This window comes from Musa acuminata, chromosome BXJ1-1 (assembly GCF_036884655.1).
Source record: "Musa acuminata AAA Group cultivar baxijiao chromosome BXJ1-1, Cavendish_Baxijiao_AAA, whole genome shotgun sequence".
NCBI classification, from domain to species: Eukaryota; Viridiplantae; Streptophyta; class Magnoliopsida; order Zingiberales; family Musaceae; genus Musa; species Musa acuminata.
In genome coordinates this window covers 1,789,992-1,808,327 of record NC_088327.1, presented here as the reverse complement: position 1 = coordinate 1,808,327, position 18,336 = coordinate 1,789,992, and the positions used below count along the sequence as shown (strand labels likewise).

Below are 18,336 nucleotides of genomic sequence, written 5' to 3'. Positions count from 1 at the left end.
CTGACACTACCCAAAACCAGTGCAAAAGCAATGAATTCAATCAGCCATGCTTCTACTATGATTGCTCACAACCTTGCAAAGATGATGAAGAAACAGGAGAAATGGCTGTGAGCTCCCTTTTGCAAGTGGCACACTCTGGCAACAACAAGCCTTCAAAAACAAAAGCAATTGGGCTGATTTAAGAATGAATGAACAATTACAAAGTAGCATTTGAGTGTTCTAAAATACCACATAAAATTTTAAGACTTTAGCATTTAGTGTGGTAAGAATGAGTACCAATGAAGAGAAGTTGAGAGAGAATTATTGGGTTTGCCAAAAAGACTGCAATAGTTTTCAATAACAAATAAATTTTTCAAAAATTATAATTAATTCAACTATAATTGAAAATATATAAAAAAAATCAGATTAGTTTTTGTTAATTCAAACTTATGAATTTTACATTAGTAGCTAAACTTACTAAGTTAATGGATCATCTCTAATATCGGGTCGTGGTAGATTGCATCGAAGCAAACTTACTAAACTTAAATATTTTACACTCGTGGTTCAAACTTATTAAACTAATCAATTAGTTCTATAATACAAAGTGGAACATGATAATATTTTATAATAATAATTTATTTTTTTTTGGAATCCATGTGGAATAACATTTATGATATTGGCACTAATAAAAATTATAATTTTGCCATTCTTTTTTCTTTGGTTCTTATTATTATACGTATTTCTCCTCGTGTGTCAAGATTTTAGGATTCTTATAATGTAATTTATGAATTTTATTATTATTTTTGGTATTTTAAAAATTATGTCATATTAGTCAAGGAACTATACAATGTATAAAGCTAAGAGAACTATATAAATGTGTCCTCATAATTGTAATATTTAAATAAAATAAATGATAAAAACCACGTAATGAAAAAAAAAATGTATAGACAAAAGGCTAATTTTCTTGAAAAAGTTATTCTTTTTTAGTTTTTCTCAAAAGATATCATTATTTTTATTTTTTTCTCTGTGTCCCTCGTTGTCGTTTGTCATTTGTGCCACCACCATGAAATTCTCATTGTATCCTCGTCGCCTTTGCCTATGGGGTCCTCTTTATTATCTTTGTCACCTCACTATCATCACCCCATTCCCTCCCTGTTTTCTCCCACTCCATCTCTTCAGTATCCAACAAATTTATTAATGAAATAAAATTGTAAAAACTCAGAAACTACTTTTCCCATTGAGATGGTACCATACTTCCACTACCGTGATAGGAGTAGCCCTACCATTATTAACAAGTTTCGTTATATGCTCGTTAATCATTATGATAATGATCATAGATATAAAGGTGAATGATACCATAAGAATTTGACGAAATCAAGGGAGAAGAGGAGAATGACAAAATATTAAGGAAAGATGATACGAAAATGGTGGTGACCATAGTTACAAAGAGAAAGACATTGGCCGAAAAAAAAAAAAGATGGAGACATGGCTACCCGCTCGATTATAAATTGACAGTATCTAGATTCCATAAAGAAGGAGAATATACGAAATGAGACAGGGATAACGAGGCAAAGGTGAAAATGACGATGCAACCCGATTATAATAATAGATATTTATGATATTATAAGAAATAGGAGCATAATATGAAAAAAAAAGTGGTACTTTATGGAAAAAAACTTTTAAAAAAGACTTAAAAATATTGAAAAATATTTTAATTTATATCCTGACAAGCTTATAAAACTTTAAAGGCATACACAAATAAGTACATAGATTTAACTGTAACCATTAACTTTAATCCCAATAAAGTCAATTTTTATAGTAATGGTCAATGATCATTAACCGAGTTTGATTGATTAAAGCTAACGTACTTATTGGAGAATAGAGGGATTAGAGAAACTAACACACAAACAAGGAAAATTTTAAGCGCGTAATATGTCCAAAAACTAATTTTATCTAGAAAAATATTAGCCGTTGGATAAATGACGTGGTGCGAGGTTGATCGTTTGATCTTCCATTGGGTAACTGAACCCCGTGTTGCTCGTTACCGATGGATTCCGTGGAAACGCCATCGATTCGTTTCCTCGCTCCGCGAGCTCGAACTCTTCCCTCTTCCCACCCGTCTCGCTTCGATCCGACTCCATGGCTGCCGCAATTGCTACGGCGGACCCTCGGGGTCGGCATTCCCCGGGCCGTCGAGTCGACGACAAGAACCTAGTGTTCGACCAGATGGGGATCCGCGACGAACTTCTTCGGGGCATCTACGCCTTCGGGTTCGAGAAGCCATCCGCGATCCAGCAGCGGGCCGTGGTCCCCATCATCCAAGGCCGCGACGTCATCGCCCAGGCACAGTCCGGTACCGGAAAGTCCTCGATTATCGCCCTCTACGTTTGCCAGATAATTGACACCACCTCCAGAGAGTATGATCGTTTCTCGCATCGTTTTCATATCACATAACGTTGATTTCTTTTAGGTCGGTTTACATGATGGTGATATGAACGATCTGTTTTGACTGTTTCGTTTGTTACTGGAGAGGAGTGTTGATTGTGATGAGTGTCGGAAACTCTAGCTATTCGGATGAACACAAAACATACTATACGATAACTGAGACTATAATCAGAGTATAAATTGTGCGGAGTTCTACAAGTTAGAATCCCTTTTGCCTCTTTTTTGCCCTTTAATTCAAGTAGCAATAAGCTAAAGGATATTTTCCATCAGGGTGTAATACAAAGAGGCTACCAAGTTTGGCATCCTATGCACTGGTTAAACAATAAAGTGCCCGGAGTTAAAGAAATCAATTGTTGTTCTGATTGATTTTCAACCCAGAAGAATGCAATTTAAATTTTTTAAGTTAAAGATTCACCAAAAACGATGTGGCTTATAGGCATTCATTTCATTTTTGAAGACATATCAGGTTAAATTGGAATAGGAGCAAGTAAGTTAAAGTTACCAAGATTTTAATGTTTGATTCTGTCAAATATGAACCAATAAGATATGCATGCTTTAGGCTAGACAGTCCTATCCTTTTAAGGAAATTTTGTGAATCCAAACACTTCTTGCTTATTTTCTGTTGCTTTTGAACATGGCTTGTTTTTTCCTTTTATTTGTTGGGATTTTTCATTCTGTGACAAATAAAATGGACCCAAAACTTTTTATATCTTAACTAGCATTGTCTCTTCATCATATGGTTTGCTTGTTTGTCTTTGGATGCGTGAGTCGGTTCTCTGTGATGGTTAAATCTGCTAAAACCTTCACGATTTATTCTTGTCCTTCCTAGTAACTAAAGACAAGTAATTTTCACTGTTAATTTTGGCTTATCTCTTTTTTTTAATCTTTTCGTTTGCTCCTTTCCTTAATCTGAAACTCTTGTAGCCCCAGAGAGTTTTCCTGTATGTTTTAGGATTTAAAGTAATTACCTCTTCAACGTTAAAAAATGATAACACTTAAACATATGCTATAGTTTATTTAAATACCAAGTTTTTTCTATCGTATTCTAGTATTTCATTTGCTTCTCTGTTTGTTCATCTGTACTCCGAGTGTCTTAAGTCTTACAAGATCTTGGGTATTCATAATTTACCTGTTTGTTACCTCCACCTTGTACACCTCATGTTGGCTAGTGAAACATTTCATATGATATGTGGACGTGGTGAAACCCAGCTTTCGATTGTTTTTAACTAGTTATTCTTAGAAGTACTCTTAACTTTTGTATAGTGCAGGCACTTGTTCTCTCCCCCACGAGAGAGCTTGCTGCTCAGACTGAAAAAGTAATACTTGCTGTGGGATATTGCATAAATGTGCAAGCACATGCATGTATCAGTGAAAAGAGCATAGGTGAGGATATTAGAAAACTAGAGCTTGGTGTTCATGTGGTTTCAGGGACACCAGGTAGATTCTGTGATATGATCAAGGGCAGAGGAGCTTATGCACAAAAGCCATCAAACTTCTAGTCCTGGTGGGTTTATGCAGAGATATACTGTTTTAGGCGATGTTTTAAGAAACATTAAGTTAATTGGTGATATTGGCAAAGGATGAAGATCGATGAAATGCTGAGCAGAGGTTTTAATGATTAGATATATGAAGTGTACATATACCTTCCTCCTGAACTTCAGGTATGACCCAACACCGAAAGTTGTCTCACTCTTGCAGTAATTTTGTTGGTTTTGTTTAGCTGTTTGCTGGTTGCGACCTAGGTGCAAGGCTAGGTCTATATGTTTGCTATCTCTGAAGCACAGAATATAATGTCTAGCACATCAGGACAAAGGACAAGAAGTCGGGTGATGCACGTTTGTAACTGTGAATCTTTTTTATTGTCCTTTCTTTTCCTCCATCTATTTTGTTGGATGTCCTTAGCTTCCTGTTGATGTGAAATACACTTAGTTCCTACATGGACTAAGTTGCACGAACTGAAAATCACCATTTAAGATTTCATAAGTTTATTTTCTTCCACTTCTTTCCATTTCCTACCCTTTCTGAGTTATGTTTGCTTTCACCCATTATGTAAGGTGGCAATTTTTTCGTCCCTCCTGTTTCGACGATTTTGATACATTACCAACAACTTCGCAGTTGATGCTGAGAGGCCAATTCTCATAGCTCTCTTCAATGTGATAAGCCTATTATTCAAGTCTTGCACAAGACTGATGTATTAGACATTTATACTTCTTGACATCTCAGAGATACATGTTCATTATCTATCCTGAAGTTTGTAAAATTAACGTTTATTTTCTCATTTCCATGTATGCTTAATCACTTAAACAGTTAAATCTAGAATTTTTGAACAAATTAGTCGACATCAAGTAGATGAATGATTGAATTTCTTTTCAAATTAATTTGTCTTTGTTTTTGCATTTTAGATAGGAAAAAAATATTTTTATTTGTGAACAACTAGGTATCGTTTCTATTGAAGATAATATGAGAGAAAATCATTTAAGATTATATAAGCATATCCTTAGGAGACTTCCAAATGCGATAGCCAGAAAATGTGAAATGATTTATGTTAGTAGTATGAAGAGAAGTAGAGGAAGACTTAAAAAGACCTTACTAGAAACTATAAATAAAAATTGAAGTACTCTAAACTTAAATAAGCATATGACTTTTTACTTATCTCAAAGGCGGCAAAGGATCCATGTAGCTGGCCTCAAATAGTTGAGACCTATGATTTTATTGTTGTTGTTATGCTTTATTTTTGCCTGGATTTTTTTGGTCAATCAAATAGTGTTTGTTCATGATTTTACCCATGTCAGTTTTTTCTGATACCTTGTTCTTTGGTATAGAGTATTGTGTCTACTACCCATTTTTGTTCTCTTTATCTCTCTTATTATTCTGTTCTCTATATTTGACCTTTTTTAACGTGTCTGCATTTTGTTGCTTGTTGCACTCATGTGCTGTATCTTCTTTTCAAGGTTGTCGTGTCTGTCATTTAGGCACTTGATTTACCCCCTCCTTCCCTTTCCTCAATCTCTTCTTCCAGTATCTTATTTGCTTCAGTTACCATGTAAGTAGAATTTTCCAGTTTGTTTGTCTCCTTTTTTTGTCATTTCTCTTATGAAACTAGAGCCTATTTGTCACTTTCCTAAGCTGCTGCATGTTAGTAATTGGATCATTGTCATCGTTTGCCAACTAGAACACTTGTCATTTAATGAAATATTTTGATTTCTTCTCCAACACTATTGCACAGCAATTCTTCTATATAATTCCTTAGCTCTAGCTTTGTTTCTCCCTCCCTTCTGTTTTTGCTGCATATGTAGTTGTACTTTACTGTATACATTACCTATTCAGATGAGCTACCAACCTAATTTACTGCAGGATCTCCAGAAGGAGCAAGGATCATTTAGGAATTTGGGTTGCGATCTCCATAGTCCATTCATCTAACAACTCCACTGCCTTGCTTTCCCCTCTTCAGTCCTACAGTTATAGTCCTATATAATATTTGGACTCGGTTGTATCTGGTTCCAAAGAAGCCCTTAGGTTCTGCACTGATTATGTTGATAAATAAATGTAATGTCTAACCTTGTGCTAGATTGCAAATTTTGCTGCTGCTGATACTTCTGAATTACTTCTCTAGGTTGTTTTGGTATCTGCAACTTTTCCCAAAGAAATTCTGGAGTTGACCAACAGGTTCATGGCCGACCCCATAAGAGTCCTTGTAAAGCGTGATGAACTGATGTTGGAGGTAATGTATTTGAAGGTTCTCTTATCACTTAACTTCTGTGCGTTATTAGAATGTTAACCTTGTTCATTTTCTGTATATAGGGCATCAATCAATTCTTTGTTGCTGTTGAGCACGACAAATGGAAATTTGGCACGTTATGTGACCTGCATGACAATCTTACCATTACCCAAGCCGTTATATTTTGCAGCAAGAAAAGAAAGGTGACTTCATAGCGGTTAATTTTTTTTATGATATTTTAAACTTCATTACACAGGTTCACTTGAGGCAGCTAATTTCGTTAGATAATGATGCTCAGTCATAAATATCGAACACATTCACTTTATGTTTCACTTTGTTCATGATGCTGCAAATTAGATTCCATAGCTTAGCTCGGTGTTTTTCTCAAGTACATAATTTTAAACATGCATTTCTGTGATCATTTGCAGCTTGTGGCTATAAACTTTGCACCAAAATGATGACCTCAGGATACTAAGAGAAATCAAACAATATTACAGTGTGCAGATTGATGAAATGCCAATGAATATAGCTGACCTTATTTGAAACTAATATGACGAGGATTGGTAGTTTATCTCACAGATATGAAGGTACGTCCAGGTAACTATCGTGATTATCGATATAACATCATTAATCTTGTCAATTATTTGTGCTCGGAAGACCGGCATGTTTGAATAGAAGAAAATTATCGTCTCTGCTGACTCGAAATAAGAAAATTAGAAGACCAGCATGTTTGAATAGACTTTGCCTATATTATTATCTGACTGTTAGCATATATTTCATGGTGGATCACATAGATGTCAACCCAATGCTTGCGGTATGCATGACATAAATCCTTAACTGCAGTAGCAATCATCATTTACTAGAATGCAACAAGTATACAATATTATGTATCTGACAGCAGTCTAATAATGTAGGACTCATTTCATCCATATCTGCTGCACAATGTCTTCTTCTATATATCTGTGCCGGGTGCTTAAAACTATTATTGATGGGTGAATCCATCAGTATTATTGCAACCACGTAGTGTCTTCCAAGTTGACCCATCTAAATGCTTTATCTGTACGTAGCAGATAGGAAATAGGTTGACGTATTTTATACATCAGTAGCTTGGCATCTTTGTTTCTTGTGTCTTCTCTTCGCTGGCATTTGGACTTTGGAATCACAAAATCTTGCTGCACGTCGAGGTCGAGGTTGACCCCAGTAAACGAAAACAAACAAAACAAAGGCGTCTTCCTGCTTGTGAATGTCAACTCCCACCCTCATATCATCGAATTTGTCAACGAATTCTTAGCTGTCTGTCTGTCTCTTGCCATGCTGTGTGATGGTGTCTAAGTAATTCGGATGACATTGCATTTGATTTGCAAGTCGACTGCCCTCAGCTATCCTCCTCCACATGCAATGGTGGAGTGTGAGTCGGTGTTTCCACTTGACATTAGTGAATTCTTTTAGTAGGATTTGGCATTATAAAGTGGTTGACCTGCGGTGATTTAATAGAATTTTTACTATTAAATGGGGGTCAACATAGTTCAGTAATCCAATAACACATCACAAATAATTTTGATGTGAATATAAGTACTAAGGTTAGCATTAAAAAAAAAGTCAAAAGGGTCACCAAATCTATCTGTGACACAGTAAAGTCTAACCAAATAATTAACTAAAGCACATGAAGTAATATAACCAAACTATTCGAAAAAGAACAGTAACCCACCTCAGCTCGATGCCAATTGATGGTGACATTTTGGTCAAACTTGTAGATATGTACTTGCCGACCTAAGACGATCAAACACCCGACGGTATAATTTTGGACCTCCTCCCCACCGGTTCAATTACACCGGTTCAACCAACCCATGATTCGAGTCGAAGAAATTAAAGACATACCCAAACTTCACTCGGCTAAAACCCCGACGAACCGAACCGAGCCGAACCGAAGCCGGTTCAGTTAGTGGGGCTGGCGAAGGGGAAGTACATGATGAGATCTGCTGGCCTCAGACGAATCTTTCCCCGTTTGCTCACTGTCCGATCTCCTGATGGGGCAAAAGATCTCGCTGTCGCTGCGCTTCGATACGCTTCCCGCAGACCAATATCTCCTCCCCCCAATCCCGATCCTTCCACAACCATCATCACCGAGGTTGGATTCAGCATCGGCATGATGAGCTCCTCCGACTCCAGCGAGATCTCCCTCGGTACTGATCCAAAGATCTCGTCCCCCTCCCTCCCTCCCTCCCGTCGACGTGCATGATATGGTATCCAAGTAGATATCCCTGCCAATCCTTTTCCTCTGGTTAGATGATGCCAGCGAGGGATGAGTCAGTGGGTCAATGCGTGGACTTCTTCTTCCACCCATCGCAACCCCAACCCCTGTTCCGAATCCGTAAAGATTGTCTCTTTCGATCGGGTACAGCGCTCCTTGGGATTCTTATAACGGGGATTTGGTTGGGATTTCCTGCTCTTTATTCTCTGTCTTCGCTGCTGCTGCTGCTGCCTCTCCTCCGTATATAAGGCGGTTTGAGGAAGAGGGAGTCGCCTGCGGGTGGTTAGACTCCTCTGCGTCTGTAATGTCGTCGTCGAGAGGAGGGAATGGTTGCGGCGGAGAAGGAGAGCGCCAAATCCATGTCTTGGCCGTGGACGACAGCTCCGTCGACCGGGCGATGATCGCCAGGATCCTCCGCAGCTCCAAGTACAGAGGTAGGTCTCTCTCTCTCTCTCTCTCTCTCTCTCTCTCTCTCTCTCTACTTATGTCTTGAGCGTCGTTGTGTTGCAGTGACGACGGTGGACAGCGGGAAGAAGGCACTGGAGCTGCTGGGACTGGTGAGTTGAGAGAGATGATCGCGTGGTTGCTTGTTCTTCGAGTTCTCTGTTCTTTTGATGATGGCATCTTATGGCAGGAACCGGACGTGAACATGATCATCACGGATTACTGGATGCCGGAGATGACAGGGTACGAGCTTCTCAAAAGAGTAAAGGTGCGATCAACAAGACAACCCATTCCCTGAATCATAAGAACAGGGTAACACCTCTCCTTCGGTTGCAGGAATCCTCGGAGCTGAGGGAGATCCCTGTGGTGATCATGTCGTCCGAGAACGTCCCCAACAGGATCAACAGGTAACAGAGACATTTCAATAGCTGAATCCACGAAGGTGTCGGATGGGGTGACGAGTGCAGCTTCGTCTGTTTTGGGTGTTTAGGTGTTTGGCGGAAGGAGCTGAGGATTTCCTGCTGAAGCCCGTTCGACCATCCGATGTGTCTCGGTTGTGCAGTCGAATCCGATAGCATGCTAACGATGGTCGTCGTCGCAGGAAGAAAGGAGTCTTTGAAGCTCTTAATTGGCTCGATTATTTTTTGTTCGATGGAGAATACATATACCTGTTTTGGAATTCTTTTCTCTGGTAACATGTTCTTAGAGAGCATAATATGAGAACAGAAATGTAGAGAGAGAGAGAGAGAGAGAGATGCCGATCTTGTCCTCACATTTTGGCTGTGGCTTTCAGAATGGTTGTGGTGGAAATAGAAACTAGCAGCATTTTCCACACTTGCATGATTTGTTTTCAGACATTGCCTATTGTTTTCAGTGGAATCACTGTTGATGAATAGAAATAGCAGGAGTTCCTCACTGTGTCTCTGTTCATCTGCAAATGCAGAGAGAGAGAGACTTTCAAGGCAACATTTTCCATCTCAAAACCAATGAGATAGTGATGGGAATTAAATATAGCAGGAATTCCCCACTTCTGTAGCTGTGCTCTTCTGCATACATTAGTGTCAGAGGGAGAGAGAGAGAGTCTTGAAGGCAACATGTTCCTTCTCAAAACCATGGAGATATAGTGATGGCAAGCAATACAGAAGGAATCCCTCACTATCTTCCTTCTTTGGCTGTGTTCATCTGCAAACATGGGTGTCACAGAGAGAGAGAGAGAGACATGTCAAAGAACAAAATCATGGATATGGTGTGAGAAACATGTGGTGGGTGTGATTGGAATCCATTGTTAACTGCTCTTCTAATTATTTTCTACCAATATAATATCTTTAATTATTCAGTTTTGATGAGATTTCATGCCATCGCCTTATGATCTCATGATCCCAAAAGATTTCAGAGAAACAAGAACAATAATTTAAATCTAGATTCAATTTTATATACACGGAAAATGTGAGCCAAGATGATCTTATAATTAGTAATCTTCTCAGTAATATATTAAGACTTATCACAAATACATCTATTCAGAAAAGTCAGATTGACAATTACTAATCAAGTCTATCAGTTATTAGATTGATTTAAAATTATAAACAAAAAATAAAAACACTTGGAATATCTTGATTCTTATCATCATGAATTTATGGAAGACATTAATATTATTTTACTAGGAAAATGATTCATCAAGTAAAAATAAACATGATGTGTCAATCTCTCCAACTTATCTTGAAGGTGAAGATTAACTCTCTATGTGCAATGATTTATAAGTAGAAGTTTCAAATCCTCAACCACTAAATGGTTAGTTTACACTGTCAAACTAATGTTTTAGCTATAAATAAAGAATAAAAATCATATTTTTTTGGTCCAAATATTTATATAAAGGTTAAACTTAAATTATCATATATATATATATATATATATATATATATATATATATATATATATATATATATATATATATATATATATATATTATATAAAATTTTACTTATTATATTTGATAATTTTTTTAAAAAAATCTTTTTGGGGTTTTTCTCAATGATCCCCCATTTTTTAAATTTTCTTTTGGTGCCTATGTTTTTCCTCTAATATCTTAATTGTCTTTATTAGTATCGGTTGTCGTCTATGAGATTTCATTATGGTCGTTTCCTTTTCCTCCGAGGCTCGTCGTTTTTGTTCGTCGTAAAGCTCTACTTAGTTATATGTGATGGTACGATGGAGATGGCTATGATAGCGTAGAAGCTAATGATCAAGAATATTTAGGATATTAAAAAAAATAAAATATAAAATAATAAAAATAAAAATAGGGGCATCTTAAAAAATAAAAGACTTTGAATATTGGCCTATGTATAGGAAATATGTGTATAAACAAATCTCTCTCTCCAACGGCTACCAAAGGGAGATGCTACCTTCGTTGACCAAATACGTCAAGTCCGACCTCCGAACCCTCTCCCTCCTCCGCCACCCCCGCCTCTCCATGCGCGAAGCCAAGCGAATCCACGCCCACCTCCTCGTCACCGGCACCATCTCCGACCCCTACGTCGCCGGCAAGCTCGTCGCCTTCTGCGCCGTCTCCGACCGCGGCGACCTCGACTACGCGGGCCTCGTCTTCCGCTGCCTCCCCTGCCGCTCCGCGTTCCTCTGGAACACCATGATCCGAGCCCACGTCGAGAGGGGGCGTCCCGCCGATGCCCTTTGCCTTTATTACCAGATGTTTGCCGCCGGCTTCCTGCCCAACAACTACACCTTCTCGTTCCTGCTCCGCGCCTGCCTCGACCGCGATTCCTTGTCGGACGGCCGCAAGTTCCACGCCATGATCGTAGGGCTGGGTTGGGAGTCGTACGATTTCGTTCAGAACGGGCTGATTCATATGTACTCTTATTGCGGCTGCGTCGACTCCGCCCGCAAGCTGTTCGACTGTAGCTCCAACAGAGACGTCATTTCGTGGACTGCGATGATTAACGGGTACGCTAAGTTGGGAAAATTGGATGCTGCTCGCGAGCTGTTCGATCGGATGCCTGAAAGAAATGCAGTTTCTTGGAGTGCTATGATCACTATGTATGCCCAATTCGGGAGATTCAAAGAAGCGCTGGAAGTCTTCAGCGAGATGCAGCTTGCCAGGGTTCGGCCTAATCATGCGGGCATCGTTGGTGCTCTGTCCGCCTGCGGTTCTCTCGGGGCTTTGGACCAGGGGAAGTGGATTCATGTGTTTGCAGAAAGGAATGGAATGGAGTTGGACAAAATCCTAGGAACTGCATTGATCGATATGTATGCCAAATGTGGATGTGTCAATAATGCCTTGGAAATCTTTCATTCGATGCCCGAGAGAGATGTGTATGCATACACAGCAATGATCTCAGGTTTATCGAACAGTAGGCACATCGAGGAGGCGATGGATCTATTCAGCAGAATGGAAGAGGAAGGAGTGAGGCCGAACGAGGTCACTTTTATCTGTGTCCTAAGTGCATGTGGACGAATGGGTCTGGTAGACAGAGGGAGGGAGATCTTTGAGAGTATGGAGGGGGTCTACAAGATCAAGCCAGGAGTAGAGCACCATGGGTGCTTGGTGGATCTCTTGGGCAGAGCAGGACTCATCCAGGAAGCAAAGAAGGTGGTGAGAGAGATGCCTATGGAGCCGGACTCATATGTGTTGGGTGCCTTGTTAAATGCGTGTAGCATGCATGGAGAGGCAGAACTAGGGAGGGAAACTGTCGAGAGCTTAAAGAAGCTGGGCCTTGATCACAGTGGAGTGCATGTGTTGATGTCAAACATGTGTGCCTCGGCTGATAGGTGGGAGGATGTTGCTAGGGTGAGGAGGGAAATGGAGATGAGGAAGGTGATGAAAGTGCCAGGTTGTAGCATGATTGAGGTCGATGGTGTAGCTTGTGAATTCATTGCCGGAGACAGATCTCACGCACAGATGAAGGAAATTTTGGTGGCGATAAAGCGGATCGACATGCAACTTCGGTCTTTTGGTGATGATACTTTTGCGATAGAATTTGAACAGAATCCTTAGATCATAGGAGTTTACACTGCCTCCTATCGCCGGTGTTAATATCTGTCGCCTCCTGGTAATTTCCAGGCAAAACTAATTGTCAGTTGACTGAGGTGGCATGTGGGAGTTGAAAGGTGGTGCTAAAGAGGTAATTAGTTCCTTACTTGTTTACATGTTAATATCATCCATGACATCTAAGTGTTATTTTGTAGAAGATGTCAACAAAAAAAAAGCTGAAAGCTCTAAAAGAGGATGCATCTCTAAAAGATTTTTAAAATGCTGAAAATAATAAAATTAAATATTAATAGCAATCATTTATATGCATTCCTACATTAGTGTGTTTGTAGTCCTTGTGCTTCCTTGTTTCTTTAGTTTTTGTTTTAAGAAAATTAAACAAGATACAAGACATTCCCGCATAGACTTGAAGAACATGAGATCTATCAATTGCGCAACAACACACTAACCACTATGGTATATGTTTCTTTAGGTTTTTCCATTTGTGTTATGCTTCCAATTACCTACTTAGAGAATGTTACATACTTGGAACTCTTATATTTATCTTCAAAAGAGAGAAGATTTTTTTTATTGATAGTCTTGATTTGAGTTTGACTATCGATGTTGTTCTTATGTAGGCAACCCCAAATTGTTGGACAAATTTACAGAACAAGAAAAGTGATGCTTTACAGGAGATAGCTGTACAGCAGATGCACAACCAGGATCAAACAAGAACTTTCTATTTGATACGTAAAATGGTTTTGTTTCAAGTGGTTGCAAGTTCATGAGGACCAATTTGTGGCAGTACCACATCTGTGGAGGCATGTGAATCCCATGGATTACCAACCCAATTTTGGGAATGGTGTCATCGATCAATCAAAATCCGAAGAGTCGTTGCAGCAGCGTAATTGCCTTGTCAGCTAAAAGAAACATGCGTGGGGAAGAAGAAGAAGAAAAAGGTAAGACAAATTCTGTTCTTCTAAAGAACATCCCTCTTTTGAAACACTTGTGGAAAACCTCCAACAATACACCCAATTGTTTTATTTTTGTTCTTTTGCATCACAGAGTTCACAACATGTGTTTTTCTGATGGCAACTAGCCGCATAGGAGTTCATTCCCTGAGGATTCCGGTCCAGATGATGGAAACTTCATGGGGGGATTTCTGAGAGGAGGAAGAGATCCAGCGGAGGGGCAAGAAGGTATTACATCCATGAACACTGCTTAATTGTTCTTCCTCATTTGCCCCATTGTTTACCTGTCAAATTTTGATACGTTCCAAATGACATTGTTACTTGTTAAATTAAGAAACATCTACAATTGCGTGCAATTAATAGTTACAGACAACCAAATGTAAGACCATTAGATTGGTTGCATGCAACCACTAGCAGACAACCCAAACACCACTTTAGTTGAATCAGCCTTATAATTATCATTACCTTCCCTGTGTTGTAAATAAAAATGATTAACCAATAAATTATTGAGAAAAACTTGAACAACAAACGAGAAATTAGTAGTTGAATTTTCTAGCAAAAAAATAGCATCTGCTCATATATATATATATATATATATATATATATATATATAGGTTCTTTTGGACAGAGGTAATTCAAGACAAGAAAATTGCAGGTAAGTGTATCCTTACAGTGGGGTAAATTGAATTACATCATATACAACAATATATAGTTAAATCATACCAAAATTTGGTCAGGCCTGATGGTCCGTCCACGGATTAGAGAGTCCATATCAGGTGATGGTAGCGAGGTTGCACCTGATAATTCGGCATTTCTCTGAGCTCAGAGTTGCCAATCTATGGGAGAAAGGTCAAGTTTCTCCAGTATCTGGTTCGTCTGAGAGAAATGCCTGAAACGGAAGAGCCAAGCATCAGAGGAGCCTTAAGTTGATTGAAATTTTGACTGCAAGTATGAGGATGGCTATCTCTAAACCAGTAATATGAGAAAAGCTATCTGAGCAGATGCATTACAAATTATACGGCGCAATTAAGCATAATTGCAGATGACAGACTGATTGACAAAAGAATATATATACTATGTAGCAAGAGGAGAATAGCAACTACTGCATGTGAACCATTGCTATTGAGCATCGGAAGAGAAAGCCAGAGAGTACATATGACCAGAAACAATGCAGCCTCACAAGGTAAAAGAAAGGACCACTGAACTATGATTAGTTAAGGACAAGAGAAAAACCTGTGCAATCAGAAGTGTAGTGTTAGATCAAACCATCATAAGGTCCTAATTTGAGGTTAGATCCAATACATGGCGAGGTAGCCTGGTTCATCAGGACCTCGTCGATACATGATCTTGGAAGCACAAGTAGAGAGCTTATTTCCATGACTTAAGATCTTGATTATGGTAAAGGAGCAACTTTATATGCATTAGCCAAACAAAAGTAGATCACCAAATATACATACAAATAGAGTTAACAAGCAGCAAAGTTGTAACTGATAAGGATTTAAAATAATTAAGAAAGTGTACTTCCATCTTCTGAAAATTAGCAAATTCAAACTTGAGTACTGATTGGTTTATGAAAAGAATATCCTTGAAATATCTGGGAATCTGGTGTAGCATATGAAGGAATTGATTAAATTTGTTAACATTTGTAGCTACAAGGACAAACCTGCATCCGAAGAACCCTCTGTTGGCTGAAAGACCAGATGGATGAGCTGCTCTTAGGATATGATGCTTTGACTCATCGATCAATCTGCAATTAGAAATGCAAATTGAATTCCAAACAAATTAAGCAGGTATTCATGAGTATTAATCAACAATCAAAATGAAGTTAGTCAAAGGAATTCTTTATTTAATCAATAGGTAACAGGTAACAATTCATTTTTTGTATGATACAAACCATAATCTATTTTCATTCACCTAGAAAACAAGATCTATTAGGACACCCGCTGTTCGATGATTTTTAAGTTAAAGGTTTTAATCAACTTTCCTGCTTTTGTGGAAGATGATGGTCTGATTATAGAAATTGGGTAGTGAACAGACAAACCTTGATTTTGCTTGGGCAGAATTCCCCCAGAGGAGGAAAACAACTCCTGTTTTCTTCTGTGAAATTGTTTGAATAATAGCATCAGTAAACGGCTCCCATCCTTTTTTAGCATGTGAATTAGCCTGATGTTTCCTAACTGATGAAGTCAAAAATACAAAATAATTATCCAGTACCATGAAGAACACCATATTAGCAGACAAAGCTGATTTCTAGACCAATGACGGTAGGATAATCTAACTAAACAAAAAACTAACATTGTTATCAATTATCATCACAAATGAACATGGATTTCCTTGCCATAATGAAGTTTTCACCAATGAACTTGACATCCAAAAATCTAATAAAGAAATATGCATACCGGTGAGGACAGCATTCAGCAGAAGAACCCCCTGCATGAATATTATGTCAGTTGAAAGTCCACAAGAGTTCAGTAAACAATCAACTCTTAAAATTGTTGTACAATTACATGAGGGCAACCAACCTCAGAGTTTAGTTGCAATAATCATCTAAGGGTATGACAGGTGACACTAACTAGCTAGTTGATAAGATGAACTGTGTGCAATTTTTCGTACACATATTGCTACTTAATTGAGCAATGTAACTTGAGAATTGTTAGCTTGTGCAAACTTAACATACTCTCATTTGATCCATTGTCATCGACAGAACTCTAACTCAGCTCAAATTAACCAATGTGCCTTTAAGCTTGTAACATCTCTAGAACCCTGGTTGCCCAAGTTGCAAAGGAGCAACTGTAATGAATCATGAATTCACTTCACCAGTTGTCTTCACAGGTTTCATCAGCAGTGCAAGACATTCCTCGATATTAAACTATGTCCAAGAAGAACAAAGATATAAAGAATAAATTCACTATAGATCAAACTTATTTACCTGCACAGCCCATCTCTCTAAATTTCCATGCGATGGCAAAGAACACCCAACATCCTCCCTGAGTTCCTTAAATATGTTGACTAAACTGGAAGGAACCTTGATACCCTCCGGCACCGAGAAAGCAAGACCCATGGCTTGACCAGGTCCATGATAAGGATCCTGTGGAACAAAGATACACAAACTGTGATCTTTAAAGGATGTCCTAATTCACCATATTTTGTGCCTTACGAGTATCTTAAATTGAGTGATCCAATCCATAGTTTGGAACTTGAATCTCCTTGGATCGTCCACACAATGTTACATTTCAATTATCTAAACCTGTATGAAGTAATGTGGAATTGCAGAGTTCATAAAAGCTTTCACAAGCTGCTCTGTCCTGCTACATACCTGCCCAATGATCACTGCCTTCACTTGATGGAAAGGCGTCCGGTGGAGAGCATCGAATATAAGGTGCGGCGGAGGGTAGATCGGGACGCTCCCACGCATCTCCCTCTCCACGAACCTGCACAGGTTCTTCGCGTACGGTTTCTGGAGCTCCCCCTCGAGAGCCTCCAACCACGTCTCCTCCACCAAAAGCTCCTCCAGCTTCGCATGCTCCATCCCTTCGGCTGAATCTACCATCATCGGACGCTGTCAAAGTAGAGAGCAAAGAGAGATCACCTAAAGGTCCGTGGCATACCTCTCGATTTCTCGATTATGTCGGTGCAGATCCGGAGGTCCCGCTTCGATCGCGCCAGGGCTTTGTTGGTCTCGGTCGTCTTCTTCTGCTCGGGAGTCCGGGCAGAGAAGGAGGACTTGGAGATCTGGATTTTGGTCGAGGGGGAGTGGGGACGGAGGAGCTCCGCTAGGGTTTTGGCGGAGGCGGCCATTTCTTCTCCCCTCGAGTGCCCGCGCACAGTCGCGACTCGTGTCGTGTCGTTTTGGCGGGACCTCCAAAGTCCGTCCCTTCGCATTTGGGTCGAGCTCAGGTCAGACCAAGTTGAGATGGCTTGTTCCATCCCTTCGCATTTGGGTCGAGCTCAGGTCAGACCAAGTCGAGATGGCTTGTTTGAATTGCAAATGCAATTAAATATACGTACACCATTAATGGTTTTTGAGATAATATAATTTTCAAACCAGCTTGCCGTATTCTGGCGGTCTCCGTCGTCATGCGTCGCACGATTCTGTTGAAGCGTGCGGGCAACCACGTTACCACGGTTTAGTCTGCACACAGACAAACCAGACATTATGACGAACGGGTTGGGGGCATCGACCGTCCATCCCGCGATGGCGACCGCCGCTCCCTTTGCGTGACATCCACGCAAGAAGGATCTTGAGTGAGGACTCGGAACACCCGCCCCTCCTTTAATTTAACCTCAATTATTGGTGGTCCTGTTTCCCGCACCTTATCTTCCTCACGCGTCCACTGCACGTGCCGGCATCTGGTATACGTCGCTGTCATGTGAGCTGTGGATGTGCGTGTGGAAAATGGCGTTGACCCAACCACCGGTCGACCATACCCACTAAAATAGACTCTCTGGTTTAGTTTGACACGTTCGTCGTGGTTAGCGCCGTGTCGTTGCCGGCATCCCACGGGCAGACCGTCGACTAGATCAAACTTAACACCGGCGAATTGGTTCG

At 39.7% G+C, this 18,336-nt stretch overlaps 4 protein-coding genes across 8 annotated transcripts; 3 read left to right on the top strand and 1 right to left on the bottom strand.

Moving 5' to 3' along the window:
* Positions 1 to 2,032: 2,032 nt before the first annotated feature.
* On the top strand, positions 2,033 to 9,671 carry LOC103979816 (two-component response regulator ORR6). The gene is made up of 8 exons (XM_065086313.1): positions 2,033 to 5,970; positions 6,038 to 6,145; positions 6,226 to 6,345; positions 6,571 to 8,827; positions 8,904 to 8,950; positions 9,028 to 9,105; positions 9,174 to 9,244; positions 9,328 to 9,671. Exons 4-8 carry the CDS (start codon positions 8,698 to 8,700, stop codon positions 9,410 to 9,412), a joined length of 411 nt encoding a protein of 136 aa, XP_064942385.1. The 5' UTR covers positions 2,033 to 5,970; positions 6,038 to 6,145; positions 6,226 to 6,345; positions 6,571 to 8,697; the 3' UTR covers positions 9,413 to 9,671.
* LOC135587833 (uncharacterized) lies at positions 2,119 to 6,408 on the top strand. The gene is made up of 4 exons (XM_065079640.1): positions 2,119 to 2,364; positions 6,038 to 6,145; positions 6,226 to 6,278; positions 6,399 to 6,408. The coding sequence occupies exons 1-4, from the start codon at positions 2,119 to 2,121 to the stop codon at positions 6,406 to 6,408; spliced, it is 417 nt and encodes a 138-aa protein (XP_064935712.1).
* A 1,339-nt stretch (positions 9,672 to 11,010) lies between the features above and the next one.
* On the top strand, positions 11,011 to 13,993 carry LOC103979827 (pentatricopeptide repeat-containing protein At5g66520-like). Of its 2 annotated transcripts, XM_065085930.1 has the most exons (3): positions 11,011 to 12,970; positions 13,455 to 13,775; positions 13,882 to 13,993. In XM_065085930.1, exon 1 carries the CDS (start codon positions 11,173 to 11,175, stop codon positions 12,841 to 12,843), a length of 1,671 nt encoding a protein of 556 aa, XP_064942002.1. In that variant the 5' UTR covers positions 11,011 to 11,172; the 3' UTR covers positions 12,844 to 12,970; positions 13,455 to 13,775; positions 13,882 to 13,993. The 2 variants fall into 2 exon arrangements, with proteins under 2 accessions (XP_064942002.1, XP_018683297.2); XM_018827752.2 differs by having other exon boundaries at positions 13,455 to 13,993.
* LOC135595281 (uracil-DNA glycosylase, mitochondrial-like) lies at positions 13,786 to 18,256 on the bottom strand. 4 transcript variants are annotated; one of them, XR_010480340.1, is made up of 8 exons: positions 17,396 to 18,256; positions 17,104 to 17,330; positions 16,717 to 16,875; positions 16,187 to 16,217; positions 15,829 to 15,964; positions 15,451 to 15,534; positions 14,511 to 14,676; positions 13,786 to 14,071 (listed from the first exon to the last, which is right to left on the bottom strand). XR_010480340.1 is itself a non-coding variant. In XM_065086064.1 (7 exons), exons 1-7 carry the CDS (start codon positions 17,712 to 17,714, stop codon positions 14,610 to 14,612), a joined length of 1,023 nt encoding a protein of 340 aa, XP_064942136.1. In that variant the 5' UTR covers positions 17,715 to 18,256; the 3' UTR covers positions 14,305 to 14,609. The 4 variants fall into 4 exon arrangements, 1 of the variants encoding a protein (XP_064942136.1); XR_010480354.1 differs by having other exon boundaries at positions 17,104 to 17,324; XM_065086064.1 differs by lacking the exon at positions 13,786 to 14,071 and having other exon boundaries at positions 14,305 to 14,676.
* Positions 18,257 to 18,336: the final 80 nt, after the last annotated feature.